At 40.3% G+C, this 18,332-nt stretch overlaps 1 protein-coding gene across 2 annotated transcripts; it reads left to right on the top strand.

Moving 5' to 3' along the window:
• Positions 1–7: 7 nt before the first annotated feature.
• slc5a6b (solute carrier family 5 member 6) lies at positions 8–16,926 on the top strand. 2 transcript variants are annotated; one of them, XM_055038422.1, is made up of 16 exons: positions 8–811; positions 2,637–3,093; positions 3,171–3,236; positions 3,833–3,884; positions 3,969–4,036; positions 4,744–4,898; positions 5,500–5,640; positions 7,039–7,168; positions 7,467–7,555; positions 9,487–9,599; positions 9,684–9,754; positions 9,833–9,919; positions 10,600–10,754; positions 10,834–10,940; positions 11,034–11,155; positions 15,948–16,926. In XM_055038422.1, exons 2-16 carry the CDS (start codon positions 2,746–2,748, stop codon positions 16,083–16,085), a joined length of 1,842 nt encoding a protein of 613 aa, XP_054894397.1. In that variant the 5' UTR covers positions 8–811; positions 2,637–2,745; the 3' UTR covers positions 16,086–16,926. The 2 variants fall into 2 exon arrangements, with proteins under 2 accessions (XP_054894397.1, XP_054894398.1); XM_055038423.1 differs by lacking the exons at positions 8–811; positions 3,833–3,884 and having other exon boundaries at positions 3,005–3,093.
• The last annotated feature ends 1,406 nt before the right edge of the window (positions 16,927–18,332 follow it).

The raw sequence follows: 18,332 nt of genomic DNA, 5'->3' as shown, positions 1-18,332 counted from the left end.
TTTTGTGTTATTTTAAACACCAAGAGAATCGCTCTTTTTCCAACTTTTCTCACGTAAGCCTGGCAGAAATAAGTCAGTCACCAAACACAGTTTTCCCAACACGTAGTGTGTATGTAAAGGTTTTTGACAATTTGGAAACAGTTGTTCTTTATTCCCCAAGGTTATGGAGTAAGGAGAGGAAAGAATGGATGATTCAGCAGCCTGAAATAATCTGTTCCCCCTCCATAAAACGGGAATAACTGCACTTACCAGCAAGATTTTTTTTTCTGCTTATTCCTCTCATCATCAACAATAAATCCTGTGATTTTGGTAGCATTTGCTCCTTGTTTGCCAGAGATATGAGGGGGGAACCATATATTTCAGCTGGCTAAAATATTCCGTTCCCCCTCCATAAAATGGGAACAACTGCACTTACCAGCGACATTTTTTTTTCTCTGCTTATTTCTCTTATAATCAACAACATGAAAATGATCAGATCCGCCTCTTTCGCCTCTCTGGCTGTAATGCGCGCTCCTGACGCAGGGGGAACAGATTTTCACAGGGGAACCGAATTTCGCACAAGACCGGAAGAGAATCGACAGCACAGCTTAGCGTGGCTGTGGGTAAAAGGTGAACGCGCTGTTCAATGTTTTCAGTAGAGGAAATTAAAACAGGGAGGTCAACTTTCTGCAGCATATGGCCCCGGCACTGATACTCATGCGCAAACAGGTTCCATTTAACAATTTTTTTTAGAGCCCTTGAAAGTCCCAACAAACATGTGTTTACTGATTAGTGAATGTGACCCGGATGTTAGTGCTCCCTTCAACTAAAGGTGAGTGAGACTGGAAGTTTTTTTTTTTTTAAATCAGAGTATACTTTTCTGATTTACTTATGCTCTTCAAATGTATTTGTTTTAAGCGAATATTTCTAGTGTCTGTTGACTGCATTTTGGAGTAATAAGCTTTACTGGGTACATCAAGCTTATTGCAGCTGGTTGGTGAGATTTTTAGATTTATTTAGCTATCACATATATTGTTAATGAGCATAAAGGTTGAGAAACGTTTTGCGCTTTTTCATAGTTTGACATCCAAACAACCTTACTGTGCGGTTTGTGCACAGGTCAGTTTACCTGGCAATCAAGAAATAGTAAGTCAGTGTGATGATAAAAATAGTAAAACTTTTCTTTTTATCAAATAATTTTAAATTAATGTAAGTAAATATGACAAGGCTCAGTTTTCCATAATTATAATAACTTATGGAAATTATAGTTTTCTATAATTTCCATAAGTTAGACTTCGTGACAATTGAACAAAATCTGCATCATACTAGAGTGTCATGCCATTTGGCCAAATACTCTATTTGTTCATAGTGAAAATAAGTTAAACGAATAAGTTGGAAAATAGGTTCTGAGTCAGCTAATGGCATGAATAAATTAATGCCAAGAGTGGTTACAAGTTTAGAGGTTTGAAATTTGATAAGAGTGTTACAAGCATTTTTGAATTTTTTTTTTTTTTTTTTTTTTTTTTTTGTGGTATTACATTTTCAGAAACATGACCGAGTGAGCGCTCTTGGAAGAAAACTATCTTTGAGGCATTTCTCTCCAGTAACCTTGCCAACAAGAATTTAGGCACTTAGGAGGAAGTAAACATTTTACGATTTGTACCTTGGAAAAATCTCGTTTTTGTACGTATTTTTGTGGTTGGAAGACTGTTAAGCAATGGTGGCATGTTTTTTTTTTTTGATAAATTGTACAACTGTACTTATTTTTAGCGTAGATCAATGTACTAGCTAGCTAAACGGTTCTCAAACATGCTAGAAAGAACCAAAAGCAACACTCCAAGTATATTTCTGATGAGGGAATAAAATTATAACATGATGTAAAGCTAAAGATACATTATATTGCCCCTTTAAGAAGAGAAAGCTGTCTAACCTCATGAGGGCAGCACAAAGTCTCTTAAAAATGAGAAATTTATGTATGTTTTTCCTTTTACTTAAAGCTGTCCTTTGGCTCCCTTGTAGGGAATCAGGAGCCATTCTGACTGTCGATTTTATATTTATATTAGATAGTTTGAAAACATAAAGTTGCTTTTGACCCTCCAAGTTAATTTAGAACTAAACAAAATGAAAGCTTCCAGCTTTCTCGGATAACAGTCTCAAGGAGCTGCTGCAACCTCGTCTATAACAGACTGCAATGTTCATATAGTGTAGATAAGCTAGCTAAATCACAACAAAATCCATTTTGTTATACAACATTTGAAGAAAAATTTTAAGTTATGTAGGTTTTGGGGTTTTTTTCCTGGAGATTTTTGGATCGACACAAACAAACTAATTGAAATAAACACCAGAAAAGAGGAGGAAAAATAATAATAAACAACATTTTGTATGGGGTTTAGTTCAAAATTATGAATATTATGTGTAGAGTTCAACGCTGATGTAGGGTGGTTAATTACAAAGGAAATGTTTCTATTTTTTCAGATATTGTTTACATTTTTCTGAGGAATATCTGAGGTATAAAATCAGTAGATCCATTGCATTGACATCATATTATATCCATGTTGGTTCCTCCCTTTACCATTTTCTTATTGTGCCCTTTTTGTTTGGCATTATTACACTTTTAATTATCGTATTTCATGATTTTTTTTTTTGTTTTTTTGTAGGCTTTCTGGATCGTTGTGACTGATGGGTGCGAAGAAAAGCGCTTCCGATTTGCATGAAGGCGCAACACAAAGAGCCACTTGAATTCTCCGGCCCAGGAAGCAAACCAAGATGGATCCGTCCGATCAAAAGCACTTTTCAGCCGTCGACTACGTCGTGTTTGCCCTTCTACTGGCCGCCTCTGTGGCCATCGGGCTGTTCTACGCCCTGTCCGGGGGCCGCCAACGCACCACGCAGGAGTTCTTGATGGCAGACAGGAGCATGCGGTGTCTCCCCGTTTCGCTGTCGCTCATCGCCTCCTTCCAATCAGCCGTGGCCATCATCGGCGTCCCGGCCGAGATCTACACTCACGGCACCCAGTACTGGTTCATTGGCTGCGCTTACATTCTGGGGCTTTTAATTCCTGCTCACGTTTTCATTCCATTGTTATACAGGCTGAGGCTCTCCAGCGCTTACCAGGTATGTAAAAATACAACAACAAAAAAATCTCGTCCGTCCGTGCGCAGCGAGTCAGCATTGTTGTTCTTGTTTTGCAGTATCTGGAGCTACGGTTCAGCAAAGTAGTGCGGATATGTGGAACGTTAACGTTTATCTTTCAAATGGTGGGTGCATTCAGATACCAGTCAGCCATCCTGTAAAGTTTTCTTGGTAAAATAACTTGTATAACATCACCCGAGACTTGTATGTGCCAAAATGGAAAACCAGCAGTGATGTAGTGAAGTTGCACGGAAACTCTTTTGTGATTATGCAAAATGCAGGAACCATCCTTCAAACTTTAAGAACATTAAGGGTCAGGTTTTTAACCCTTCTTAGAGTCAATATGGCCACTCTAAGTGACTCTGAGGTGTAAGTATTTAGCTCAGGATGTGCTGTCATGTGATGCCCACTGATAGACTGGCAACCATCCTCTCCAACACACTCCCACTCCCCTCAAAAAAATCTGAAAAATGTGGCATGCATTTTTATTCCCTCCCACTGAGATAATAAACTGTCTTTACAGGCATCACAGTCAAAATGTTCTATTTCTTAGTCAATTTTTATTTGCAAAGAAGCTGAAGCGGTTTTTACTGGATCTCTAGGTAAAATCTGCCCAATCAGTCCAGGGTAAAAATGATAAAGGGTGTTTTGTGTATTTTACTGTTTTTTTTCTCTCTTTAAAACACTCCAGTTTCTGATTTGTCTCTTAACTTGATTTAAGGTTATCTATATGGGTGTTTGTGTGTACACGCCTGCTTTCGCTCTAAATGCAGGTATGAAAAGTTTGATGTTTTAATTTGATTCATTAAGACAGAGTTTGAAACAAATTCCAGGATGTTGCTGTGTTTTACTTTCAGCTACCGGACTTCAGCTTTGGGGAACAGTGCTGGTAACCGGACTAGTGTGCACTTTATACACGACACTGGTGAGTTGACTTGAACGTCGAGAGGACTGACCGATGAGCACTCTCTGTCTGGAGCAATGATGTTAGCATGTTGAGTAGTCATTCCTTTCAGTTAATTAGCCAATTTATGCAAAAAACATTTCCTGCGTTTATAAAACAGCTGAAATGTGTCTGTTTTTGAGATTTTATGCCGTGACCGTGTCCGTAAAAATCACCATTGACTCTTGGAAGACTTTATGTGGCCATGATTACAGAATAGTACCAAATTACTCTTGTTTGAGGTTTCAAATATTTGAAAACATCTGAAAACCATTTCATTGCAGGGTTGAAAGAGAAGTAGCGAAGGAGTAACCGTAACTCCCACACGGTTTAATTTTGGGCAGAACACCGGACCTGGCAGATATTTAAAATATTCAAAATGAATACCAGAAACAATAAACAAAATGGGGGGGAAAACGCACACACATACTCAACAGAAACCATAAATAAAATGTATTATGAACACTGTAAACAAAATTGCCCTTGAAATATTAATCTTGAGAATGGAAATTTTAAGCTCATTTTAATCGTGCGATTAATTGCTTATTGCACCAGGCTTTTGCGGAAAAATCCTGGAAGCGGTTTGAATACTGTTCCAAGTTTTCCAGTCTCATTTCTTGAGACTGTTGCGTTGCCATTTAGATCTGGCTGTGTGGTGTGACTGGATGTTTCCACTCGGCTCCTCGCAGGGTGGCTTGAAGGCTGTGATCTGGACGGACGTCTTCCAGACGCTGGTGATGTTCGCGGGCCAGATCGCCGTCATCATTGTGGGAGTGGACCAGACCGGAGGAATGTCGGAGGTCTGGAGGAAAGTGACGGAGGGAAACCGCCTCTCTGGACTAGAGTGAGTTCAGTGAATGCTAAGGCCCTGAGCATTATTAAAATAAACGTCAACTAATTTAGTAATTGATTCATTGTTAACATGCGCATACAGACTAAAAAAGAGGCCGTTTGCTGAACGACACACGGCGGTAATTAAGACGAAACCATACGAGAAATACACAGATTGTACATTTAAGGCAAAAAAAAAACTTTTGTCTGTAAATTATTTCTATCCAGACTCCTTATGTGGCATAGTCTTTAGCTTCACCTGGTTCAAATAAAAAAAATCACCCAATAAGCATCTTTTTTTTTTTTTGCAGTCAATAATTGGGTTACCAAATTAATCAACAGATCAGCCCTGTGCTGCTGCATTGATTATAAGTCGAGCAGAAAGGGCCGAACTTTTCACATGTTGATGTTAGAAGTATTTATGAGCAAAGTAAATTGTTGTGTATATTTTAAAATATACCCAACTGTGTAAAACACGATTTTTCAACGAAAAATCTGCAGAATGTGCCAAAAAAACAACTTTAAAATTGGATTAATTGTCAGATGAACTAAAATAGTTGATAGTTGCAGGCCTAAACAAAATCCTAATTTTAATACGGTTTTCTGTGTTTCAGCTTGAACCCGGATCCCACAGAAAGACACACCTTCTGGACCCTGGGGGTCGGCGGGGTTTTCCTCATGTTGTCCCTGTATGGCGTCAACCAGGCTCAGGTCCAAAGATATCTCAGCGCGCGGACAGAAAAAGAAGCTGTGAGGTATTTTGTTTTTGTTGCTGTTATTATTATTATTATTATTATTATTATTATGAGTTATTTGTGTACAAATGAATCTGAAGTTTTCCCTGGTCTCAGACTAAAGTGCTTTACATCAATTTCCAGTTTCCTGCAGAGGTTTTTCACATGTTGGCACATTATAACCTCAAACCTGAAAGCATTTTATCAGAATGCTCTTACATGAAATACAAAGGAGTGCATGATTGTGAATCAATAGAAACATTGTTTTTCAAAATTCTTTACATTTAAAATTGCTTTCAGAAATCACCTAACTGGCAAAAAATAATGCTTATGAGACTAAATGTGGAAGCATCTGTCGGGTTTATGCAATGGTGTTATTAGGCCCGTTGTGAGTAGTTGAAAAAAAAAGGAGCAAAATTTCCACCAAAAAAAAGTTTTTTTGTTTTTTTTTAGAATAATTTCAGAAATTTTCTATAAAAAAACAAGGACATTTCTGAGCTCCGAAAAGCAAAAATGGGCGAGAAAGGAACTTAGAAATGTTTAAATCTATCTTGGAAATATAATGGAAAAAACTGTGAAAATCTCAGATTTTACAAAGTTAAAAATTTTGATCAATCCCAGAAGTTTTTTTAGAAGAAAATTAAGAAATGTTCATGTTCTAGAACATTTTGCACTGTAGATTTTCCCAGAAAGTGCGTGAGGCGAGAAGCATTGCACAGGTGTCAGACTCCAGTCCTCGAGGGCCGTTGTCCTGCAGGTTTTAGATGTGCCACAGGTACAAAACACTGGAATGAAATGACTTAATTACCTCTTCCTTGTGTGGATCAGTTCTCCAGAGCCTTGCTAATAATCTAATTATGCTAGGTGTGGTGCAGCAGAGGCACGTCTAAAAGTTGCAGGACACCGGCCCCTGAAGACTGGAGTTTGACACCCCTACTTTAAGGGTTTAATAGTTTGTACACCAGGGGGCGCTGATGGACTTATCACACAGATAACCTCCTGAGTAGATGGGTAGATTAGGCTGTAATCAGAGTTTTTCTGAATAAATTTTACGGTTCCAGTTTCTGATTACCCAACACGTGCTCAGGACCAAACACTGGTTTGCTTTTAGCAGATTTATTCAGTTAAAACACTTAAGTTCTCATCCATGATCTCTCATCAGATTGCCAAATAAAAATGGCTCCTTTCTTTTTATTCTTTTCTCCTTTATTTTCCTTTTCTTTTTCTTCTTTAAAAAAAAAAAGAACAACATTTTAACTCTTCCTCTTTCACTGTCATCAGATGCAGCAAAACTTTGAAATGGAAGCCTTTTGCATCAATCCTAGATGGAATCAAAGTGTTTTAGCCAACTTTAATAGGGGGATCTTTGAGTGAAAATGTTTCTCATTTTCCACCTTTGCTTCATGTGTGTGTGAGCAGGTCGTGCTACATGGTGTTTCCTTCCCTTCAGCTGGCTCTGGGTCTCAGCTGCATCATGGGCCTCGTCATGTTCGCACGTTACTGTGGAGAGGACTTTTCCGAGAAGCTGGGCAGCTCTTCCACAGATGCGGTGAGTCCCCCTCTTTCCCTCAAATGCCCTCACGACATTTTATTTATTTATTTATTTTCTTTAGAATACATAAATGTAGTACAGAAGGAACCCGACTTCTAGCTAAAATTGTAAAAAATGTGACCTGACGGTAAACTCCAAGTAAAATTCAAATACTGCAGCCTGTGTATTTGCATGTGTAACAGTAACGTTCACATTGCATTTCTCATGTGACTTTTGTGGTTTTTGTTGACTAAATGAATATATGCAAAAACCAGAAGCTTCCAGGAAGCATTGACGTCAGTTCTGCCACAAACAGATGGTGATATACTTCGTGATGGACATGCTGCAAGGCCTGCCTGGACTGCCTGGACTTTTTGTCGCTTGTCTTTTTAGCGCGGCGCTCAGGTACGGGACTTTACGCTGGATCAGCAGAGTTCTCTTATCAGGCCTCCTTATCGGCAGCTGTGTGTTTACTTTTGCAAATGTCGAGTTTTTTATTTGTTTGTTTGTTTGTTTTTTTTGCATGTTTTTGAAAAGTAAAAAAAAAAGAATTATTTATTTTATTTTAATTTATTTGCATTTTTTCAGTGTTTTGAAAACACACACACACACACAAATAATATTAGTATTTTCACATAGAGTTGAACGTTTTTGCCCTCTTTTATTAACTTTAACAGCAGAGGTGAATTAATTAAAATTTGAAACCAACATAATTTGACTGAGAGTGTTACTCAGAGGAGCAGCCTTGAGGCACATGGTAACTTTTGTGAGACCAAAATGCAAAACACTGTGGTTAAAAAAAAGAAGAAGATCTAACACAACCCACAGTTGAGACAAATTTGTTTAGAGCTGCAAAGGCTACTTTACCTTTACTAACTATAAATCCTATTTTATTTCTAAAGCACGTAAGAAAATAATGTGAAATTGTTCCTTTGTAAAACAAAGGAACTGTGATTTAATTTAGCAACAGTCACAGTTAGTTGCATGTAAAAAGAACTACTGTACATCAAAAGGAGACAACACTTAGATTGTGGATTATCTGTACAAGGCGAAGTGATATAATCAATATGTAAAGTACTATAGTACAAAAATTCCCAGAGGAAATGTGTTCAGTTATCCAGTTGAGGAGGAGGCGTTTTCTAGAACAGACAGATAGCATACTGTTAGACTTTCTTTTATGTTTGTCACTGGTAATTTGATCAGGCACGCCAGACAAAGATAAAAAAATAAGATTTTATTGTTCAAATTAATAGAAAACATTTAGACCTACAGCAATTTGTATGGGTGGTGGTGCAAAAATAAATAAAAAAAATATATTAGGGAAGAGGAAAAATAAATGAATTCTGACTTTAATCACGATTGAAGGGGAGGAGGATGAGTAGCACCACATGGAGGGTGATTGACAGCGCTAAAACCCTCCTCTTGGCTCTGATTGGTTGTTTCCAGTTTACACTAGGAAAAGGCAGAGGAGCTTGATTTTTTTTTTTCCTACAGATTATCTGTGTCATAAAATCTTGTCAAGAGATAGTAATATTTTCAACAAATATGTAAAAAAGACATTTTTAAAAAACTAAAAGTTATGTACTGCACCTTTGAGAAGACATTCATCTGAGTGGACTGACAGCCACCACCTTACTGCATGTCAGGTTTTAAAATTACTTTTATCACATAAGGGACCAGATCATTCATTTTTAACAAAGAAGTTCAAAAAGAGTTTTTCTTCAATCTGAAATGTGGCTTTATATACAAAAAAAATTTATTTAATAGTCATGAAGTCCTAAAACTAAAACTGAACAACCTCGGGCACCATCACCAAGGATGAGGAAAGAAAATGGGGCTTCATGTTTGTGTGTGAAGGCAAAATTGCGTGGCATTCACATGCTGAAGTAAAAGTTTCATTTCCCATTGATTTACAAGAAATTTACATGAATGGGTTTGTTAATGACCTCCTTTATTACAAACTTTTTTGTTAGAAACCGAAACATACGAGACGAAACAGACGGCGGTTTTTTCCTGTATTCCTCATGTTAACAGAGGAAGTATGTGTTGTGCCAGAGTGGAAAGCGTTTAGCGGTAACTTAAAATGGTTGATGTGCTCTTCATAGTGAAAACCATGTCAGGTGATCACGTTGCTTCACACACACACACACACACACACACACACACACACACACACACACACACACACACACACACACACACACACACACACACACACACACACACACAAAATAAAACCTGAAAACCTGTTCAGCTGTTGTGGATTTGCACAACTTTTAACATCGTAAATAAGAGAAAACACAGGGGTGGGTTTATGTTTTGCTTTCACCATTCAGTACCATCTCGTCTGCCTTCAACTCTCTGGCCACCGTGACGATGGAAGATCTCATCAAGCCGCATTTCCCTTCCATGTCGGAGGAGAGAGCGACGCTGCTGTCCAAAGCTTTAGGTGAGCCGCTTTCGGCTATAAACTTCGCTAAGGTGAAGTTTTAGTTTCTCTTTCTAACGGTTCATGATGTGGCTCTGCCTTCAGCAATGTCCTATGGGCTGCTCTGCTTGGCCATGGCCTACCTGACTCACCTCCTGGGCGACTCGATCCTACTGGTGAGCTCAGCGTTTGATCGGACAATTTCTCAGTAACTTTGCGTAGATTAGCACTCGTGTTTTTTTTTTTTGTTGCAGGTAGCTTTAAAAATCTTCGGGATGGTTGGCGGACCCATTCTTGGCCTGTTTTGCCTCGGAATGTTCTTCCCGTGGGCCAACTCCACCGTAAGCCGACGTTCATTTGACCTGGTTTTGCATGTTTAGTCGTGAGCTTCTAAACGATATGAATACGAGTATGTCAGCACGAAAGTTGGTGTCCACATTTTTCTCTGACAAGTTCCATGAATGATCAGATGTTCCTGAAACACTTAGAGGCCGAATGGATATCGGAATCAGAATACCTTCATTGTTATCGTGCAGAAGGAAATAAAAACAATATTTTATAATAGCTCTTTGCACCTGCCTTATGGTTGAATAGCCAGAATAACAAGTTCAAAAACAATAAATATCTTTGTTTTTGAGCTTTTATGTGTATTTATTCAATCATTTAGCAGCACCACATCATTGTACTGTGGATGATGTTTTTAAGGTGACCTTTTTCTTCTTGTTTCTCATGTCCTCCTATACTACATGTGTCAAACTTGAGGCCCGCGGGCCAAATTCGGCCTGGCGATGCTCTTTATGTGGCCACATAAGCACAACTTTAGGATGACAGTTGTTTGCTTAAATCTTATCCTGAAAGTCAAAACAATTCAGTTTTTATTTGAATGGTGGCGCATGAATGTGAAATGATATTTAATTTATTAAATGACTTTATTCATGTCAGCAATTATTCCAGGCAAACACAAATAGAAGAACTTTATTCAGTTGTCCACAACTGAATAGTTTCTGTCCTTTGATTCCAGGGTGCGCTGGCCGGTCTGGGTGCAGGTCTGGTCGGGGCTTTCTGGGTCGGCATCGGCAGCATCATCACCCGCAGCTCTGGCGCTAAGCGGCTGCCACCCAGCTGCCACGTCAACACAACCACCGCCTTTCAGACGGCGATCAGCAACGCAACGAGGTCGGGCCGCTGCCATTAACGGCGAATGTCACCGGCGACGTTTTTTATCTCGCGACTAAATGAACTCTTTGTCCTTCAGCTGGCCCACGGGGCTGCACAGGTTTTATTCTCTGTCCTACATGTGGTACGCCGGCTTCAGCTGCCTAATAGTCATCCTCGTAGGGCTGACCGTCAGCTTTCTAACAGGTACGCAAAACCGTGACATTCACTCGTGCCGCATCACTTCAGTGTAAACCGTTTCTTCACGTTAAACTTTGAAACATTTGTGCTTTTGCCAAGGCCCAATGAAAGAAGGAGAAGCGACACCTGGAACAGTCTATCCCTTATTAGGAAAACTGCTTTTTTTTCTGCCCGAACACATAAAGAAGAAGGTCTGCTGCGTGACTCCTCTGAGACCGGCTGTAAGTAAAGGTTAAAGTTTCAGCCAAAAACAAACGCCAAGTCAGGCAAAAACCTATCAACCGCTATTAATGATGGAAAGTAAGCACACCCTTGGCACTTTTCTTGGATTTAAGAAGTCAGGTAGCAACCAGTTGCTGCTTTTAACAAAATACAATTGATTATTTGACCTTTGTCAATCAGTGTGACCCTTTGTGCGAAAACATCAAGATGGAAAGAGATCAGCAATGACTAGAGCAACTGATGCCTTCCATCAACCTGGATAAAGATTGCAGGAAAATTAAAAAAACAATTACAAGTTGTCATTTCATAGAGGGAAAATATGTAAATAGGGCTGAAATTATTTATTAATTGTGATTAATTAAAATAATCCTCAACTAATTTAATTCATTAATCGTTACTTTAATTTGTTTAAAGGACACCCTCAGATTTTAAATGAGATAAAACTGTTCAGAAAAATGTATGAAAATGTTCTTTGTCTATAAATATGCTCTACCCAGAAGTCAAGTGTCATAGTTTTAGCTTCATTCTGTTCAAATTCTGTTAAAAATGTCTCCTATTGTCACCTTTGCTTATCCATTTATTAATTGATTTATCCATAAATTAATCAGATCGCATCTATGCTATACTGATATTAAGTCAAGAAGGCAAGCAGAAAGGGCAATAAATGATCAATCGTAAAGGAATACTATCTTATTTCATCTAGGGAATATATATATATATATATATATATATATATATATATATATATATATATATATATATATATATATATATATATATATATATATGTGGGCGGGGTTCGAATCCAGTCTGGGTCCTTAGGCAAGACCCTTCAAGCTACTGCCTACCTCATACCATGAGAGATACTAAGTTGCGTAACATGCCGGCTCAGACGTCGCCCGGCCAAACAAGGTCTGCGTCAGGTGTTGGGGAACCAGAGCACCTTGATGACAAATGGGCTACTGGAACAAGACGGAAATGGGCGAGAGATGAAAATGTGGATCTGTTGGAATGCTACTACTCAAGTAACCCTAGTGAGAGAGGTTACATGCAAAGACTGGGGAAGGAATGGTTACTTCGACATCCCCAGTCAACACTAAGCGCTAAACAACTAGTAGCTCAGTGTTCCAACATCCGCAAACGGCAACGGCTATCACAACTTGAGATTGACGAGATACAACACAAATGCTACGGCAAAAGGGAGGAACCCGGATGTCAGGACTGTGGGGACTTAACTACAAGTCCCACCCAGTGAGGGGATACACGGCCCCAATGAGCGAAACAGAGCTGAACGAGACAGCTGCTGACCTGAGAGAGAGAATCATGACCCGAATGACAACCAGGCCTCCTCGACGCCAATTACAACGGCTGAGTGAAGTACCATCAGAAAGTCTCATTGAGAATGTGAATGCAGCATTGAGAACGATCCCTACCAACACCATAACAGAAACCAATGAGCTGATCTACAACTCAGCATCAGTGATCCTTGAGATACTTGGCTATAAGAGCAACCATGAGACCCAATACCCACCATGGAAAAGACGGTTAGAGGCTAAAATCAAGGTAACAAGGAGGGAAGTGAGCCAACTGTCAGAGCTCCACAAGGGTACAATGAAAAGACCAGTACCCAGAAGTGCCCATACCTGAAGCACTTGAAACTGCCAAACAGAGGCTCCAAGCCTTGGCCAGCCGCCTAAAGAGATACACAAGGGAGAATGAATCCAGAAGGATTAACCGGCTCTTCTCCACTCAACCAGCTAAGGTGTACTCTCAATGGCAGGGTAATAATAACAGAGCAGACCCACCAAGGCTGGAGACTGAACAATACTGGAAAGGCATATGGGAAAGGGAGGCGTCCCACAACAGCAATGCACAGTGGCTGATCTCTCTACGAGAGGACCACAGCAACCTCCCTGAGCAAGCCCCGGTAACCATCACTGTGACAGATGTTCAAGAAAGAGTCTCAGGCATGAAAAATTGGACAGCACCAGGGCCTGACATGATCCATGCCTACTGGCTAAAGAAACTCACTGCTCTCCATGAGCGACTGGCAGCCCAAATGAACCAGCTGCTACAAAGTGGGACTCACCCTGAATGGTTAACTGAAGGGCGGACAATCCTAATCCAGAAGGATCCATCAAAGGGTCCAGTCCCACCCAACTACCGACCAATAACCTGCCTCTCCACAACCTGGAAGCTCATGTCAGGCATCATAGCGGCCAAGATAAGCAAACACATGGATAAACACATGAGCACGGCACAGAAGGGTATCGGTGTAAATACCAGAGGAGCCAAACACCAACTCCTCGTAGACCGCACAGTTGCCCGAGACTGCAAAACCCGACACAACCCTGTGCATGGCTTGGATCGATTACATGAAAGCCTATGACTCAATGCCGCATACTTGGATCATTGAATGCCTAGAGATGTATAACATCAACAGGATTCTGAGAGCCTTCATTGCAAACTCAATGAGGCTGTGGAAAACCACCCTTGAAGCCAACTGCAAACCACTTGCACAAGTGTCCATCAAATGTGGCATATACCAAGGAGATGCTCTGTCCCCGCTACTGTTCTGCATAGGCCTGAACCCCCTCAGCCAAATTATCAACAAGACTGGCAACGGATACCGACTCAAAAATGGGGCCAACATCAGTCACCTCCTCTACATGGATGACATCAAGCTGTATGCCAAGAGTGAGCGAGACATCGACTCACTGATCCACACCACCAGGATCTACAGCACTGACATTGGGATGTGATTCGGACTAGAGAAGTGTGGTCGGGCTGATCACAAAGAGGGGGAAGGTGATCCGCACAGAATGAGTCTCACTCCCACAAGGAACAACAGCAGACATAGAGGACAGCTACAAGTACCTAGGTATACCACAAGCAAATGGCAACCTCGATGAGGCCACAAGGAAAGGAGCCACGGCTAAATACCTCCAACGAATAAGGCAAGTCCTGAGAAGCCAGCTCAATGGCAAGAACAAAATCTGTGCGATAAACAGCTATGCCCTGCCAGTAATCAGATACCCTGCTGGAATAATCAGCTGGCCAAAAGAGGAGATAAAAGCCACAGATATTAAGACTAGAAAGCTACTAACCATGCATGGAGGGTTCCATCCCAAATCCAGCACCCTGAGACTGTACACGAGCCGCAAGGAAGGAGGCAGAGGACTAGTGAGTGTGAGAACCACTGTCCAGGACGAAACAACTAAGATCCATAAATACATCAGGGACAAAGCCTCAACAGACAATGTGCTCAGTGAATGTCTCAGACAACAGGGAACGGAGGTTGAGGTGCCAGAGATACCATCATGGGAGGACAAGCCCCTACATGGGATGTACCACCAGCAAATAACCCAAGTGGCTGATATCAGTAAATCCTACCAATGGCTGAAAAAAGCTGGACTCAAGGACAGCACAGAGGCCCTCATCCTGGCCGCCCAGGAACAGGCCCTAAACACCAGAGCAATAGAGGCCCAGATCTACCACACCAGACAAGACCCAAGGTGTAGGTTTGTGCAAGGAGGCCCCTGAGACAGTCCAGCACATCACAGCAGGGTGCAAGATACTGGCAGGGAAAGCGTACATGGAGCGACATAACCAAGTGGCAGGCATAGTGTACAGAAACATCTGTGCAGAATATGGACTGGAAACCCGAGATCAAAGTGGGAAACACCCCCAAAAGTGGTGGAGAACGCCAGAGCTAAGATCCTGTGGGACTTCCAGATCCAGACAGACAAAATGGTAATGGCGAACCAACCAGACATTGTCGTAGTGGATAAACAACAGAGGAAAGCCGTTGTGGTAGATGTAGCAATACCAAGTGATTGCAACATCAGGAAAAAGGAGCACGAGAAACTGGAGAGATACCAGGGCCTCAGGGAAGAACTGGAGAGGGCCTGGAAGGTGAAGACCACAGTGGTGCCTGTGGTCATCGGGGCCCTCGGGGCAGTAACCCCCAAACTGGAGCAATGGCTACAACAGATCCCAGGAACAACATCAGACATCTCAGTCCAGAAATGTGCAGTCCTTGGCACAGCCAAGATACTACGCAGAACCCTCAAGCTCCCAGGCCTCTGGTAGAGGACCCGAGCTCAGAGGATAAGAACCACCCGCGGTGGGTCAGAAGGGAATTATATATATATATATATATATATATATATATATATATATATATATATATATATATATATATATTATATATATATATATATATATATATATATATATATATATATATGTGTGTGTGTGTGTGTGTGTGTAATTTATTTATTTTTTTTTTGAATTAGCTGTTTATTTGCATCCTTTAATGTATTTCGAATATTGTATGAAAAGGCTTCCGAATGTGGCCAATTTTATTCATCCAGTTAATCGATTAATTGTCTGAATAATCGATGGAACAGATGATTACTATAATTCTCGTTAGATCCAGCCCTGCATGTCGAACGGGTTCCTGTCTTCTGGGGTTTGAAATCCATGGAAGTTTTATCCAAGGTCAGATGCAGAAATTAATTTGCTGCATGATGACGATGCTCGTCAGAGAACTTACAAGCTGGCAGTCGAGCTGCAGCAGAAACTCCTCATACCAACAAGACCGTTTTTTTTCAACCGTTAACTCTTCTGTGCACCACGTTCTCTTGTAGCCAGACGTTATCTGAGGTCATTTCACAGGTCCTTATTGACTGAATAAAGTTTCTCACATGGTTCTGAAACATAACACGTCTAAATCAATTCCATGTGTCTCTCTTAGCATTAATATAATGTTTTCCGTGTTGTCCTAAGGACCCATTCCCACAAGAGCCACATTCAGACAAAGAAAGCAACGGAGCCGCCCGGGGGCAACGCACGCCATCGCAGCAGCCGGAGTGTTTACTGGCTGACGCCGACTCCCATGTCATCGAGTACGAAACAGCAGTGTGACGTCAACGTCATCCATGCACGCAGACGGAAATCTCTCGAAACATGAAGCACTCGGAGCGGAGCTCTGCATTTGCATTTGACATAGTGATGCCTTTCCTATTGGGTGAAGGATTTTTTTTATCAGGTTTGCACTACGAGCCGCAACAGCAGCTCAAGCTTATTTTTTTATTTATTTTTTTTATTTTGTGTAATTGAGTGATTTGCAGCGGAGACGTTTTTGTAGAATGCAACAGTATGTTTCCGTTTCAGTCAGCTGCTTGAATGTTTCAATAGATTGTCTTTATACTTGTAAAAGTGCACTATGATAAAAAAAAAAAAATCAAAGATTAAGGAGCTGATGAGCAAGTTGATCCTTTTTCACCATTTTTAAAAAAGAAAATGTATTTGAATATTTGAGAAATATTACTACATCATAGATCGGATTTCAAGTTTATTTGAAAGCTGACCTGCTGATCACAATTTTTACTCTCTTTACAATCGACTAGAACACCAGAGCCAAAAACAATTGTGCTGGAGTCTCTTTCATCAAGGTGCTAGTTTTCAATGGAACAGAAAATGAATTGTCTCCATTGATGTATTGTTGCATATGTGCCTAATCTTCAACAGATTTTTCTATTAATTCAAAATAAGTTGATGTGTTTATATACCAGATATGTTGAACTAATTTCGGAGATATGAATGATCAGAGACGATTCGCGACAAACTGGCTGATTCAAGTCTTTGGGTGATTATTTGTTGCATCTTTTCTACTGTGAGACTTGGCACCCCAATTACGTCTAAAACTGTGTCCTGGAATTAAGACTGTAAAACCTCTTTTCTATATGAGATTAAAGATTTGTAATAAAAAGCGTCTCATTTTTTTAGTTATGTATTTTGTAACTTATAAAATACTCCTTGCAATCTCCATTCTTTGGAGCACCAACCACAATGGACGTAAAGAGTCTTTACGTCCATTCAGTACGAGGGACTTCAACATTTTGATTTATGCTGCGTGAACCTTTTTACACATCTGCACTGTAAAGGGATCAATGTGTCCTCACATCGGTAATGCAAATACAGTATACATAATGAAATGCTATGAAGTAATGTTTCAAAGCAGGGCCGTTCAGAGACCTTTGGAGGGGCGGGGGCTCAAAGTTAAAAAAGGGCACATTGAACAAGCTCTTAAAACACCGTAACACAACATAGCAACAACCCTTATGAATCAAGAATTTAATTGGATCCTAGTATTATTGCCATCATGTGGAAAAAATGCAAAGCAAATGTATTTTCCTTGATGGACATAATGTTGCTGTTTCTGCCACTGACAGTCCTTTAGGGCTGAGTTGATCTGAGACTGTAGCCAATAAACAGACCAGCGGAGAGAAGGTTGCTGTTATGAAGTTATGAAATAAGTCAAATTGCTCCTATTTCACTAATTAAGTGCGAATATCTGACAGTTTAACCTCTATAACAACTTGGCTGTAGCCTGCTTTATAGATCAAAAGAGATCAAAAAAGTTTACTATATATAGTTTTTTTTATGTTGGCACCTCTGAGATCTTTAACTCATGTGGTAGAAACATTAAGGAGAAGCAGAGCGAACAGTCAGCAGGTGGTACTGGGTGGTACCTATTATTTGAGCTGTGTCTCGACTATTTGAGCTGTGTCTCGACTAACTCAAAACTGTTATTTAACTTAACAAGTGATATGTCCATTTTAAGCTGTAAATGAAATAAATAAGCATAACTTGGGTTGAGGAACATTGGTGGCGTCATGCTGTGGGACTGATTTGCATCAGTGTTATACTTAATTTGCACAATGTATTAGGAAAGGCTTTAGCTGCAGAATTCAGCACACGTCAAAATTTCACCCTAACATTCTGAGCTTTTTCTGTTGAAGAGATAATAAAGTTCTCAATATCATCCGGATCCCTTGAAAAAAAAATTTTTAAACTTTGATTTGTGCTCTGCGGTAAACCTCCTTGCTGTTCTATTTCTGTCCCAGGTCTGCTCAGGACCTTTAGGTGGTGCCAGCAGTCGACCCTCCATGTTGGCAGCTAAACAAACTCAACACTTCATGAGTTTTCAGCACCGCCAAGAACCCGGAGAGCAGAAACAGCAAGGCAGGTTACATCCCAGAACAGAAAGACTCTTGGCAAAGTGCATCCTTAAAGATTTAGTCTGTTTTTGTTTCACTTAAATATTCCAAATGATGATCTCATTAATTAAGGGGAAAAAAAACCTACAAAGGAACTCTGTAATCTAAT

This window comes from Poeciliopsis prolifica, unplaced genomic scaffold (assembly GCF_027474105.1).
Source record: "Poeciliopsis prolifica strain line A6 unplaced genomic scaffold, Auburn_PproV2 SCAFFOLD013, whole genome shotgun sequence".
Taxonomy (NCBI): domain Eukaryota; kingdom Metazoa; phylum Chordata; class Actinopteri; order Cyprinodontiformes; family Poeciliidae; genus Poeciliopsis; species Poeciliopsis prolifica.
This window is presented reverse-complemented; position numbering and strand designations above follow the sequence as displayed.

What these genes read in the sequence shown, in the direction of transcription:
- slc5a6b (XM_055038422.1), top strand. Translation starts at nt 2,746, where the DNA reads ATGGATCCGTCCGATCAAAAGCACTTTTCAGCCGTCGACTACGTCGTG. An exon ending in GCTGCTGTCCAAAGCTTTAG is followed by an intron (nt 9,600 to 9,683) that starts GTGAGCCGCTTT and finishes CTCTGCCTTCAG; the next exon opens with CAATGTCCTATGGGCTGCTC. An exon ending in TGACTCCTCTGAGACCGGCT is followed by an intron (nt 11,156 to 15,947) that starts GTAAGTAAAGGT and finishes TGTTGTCCTAAG; the next exon opens with GACCCATTCCCACAAGAGCC.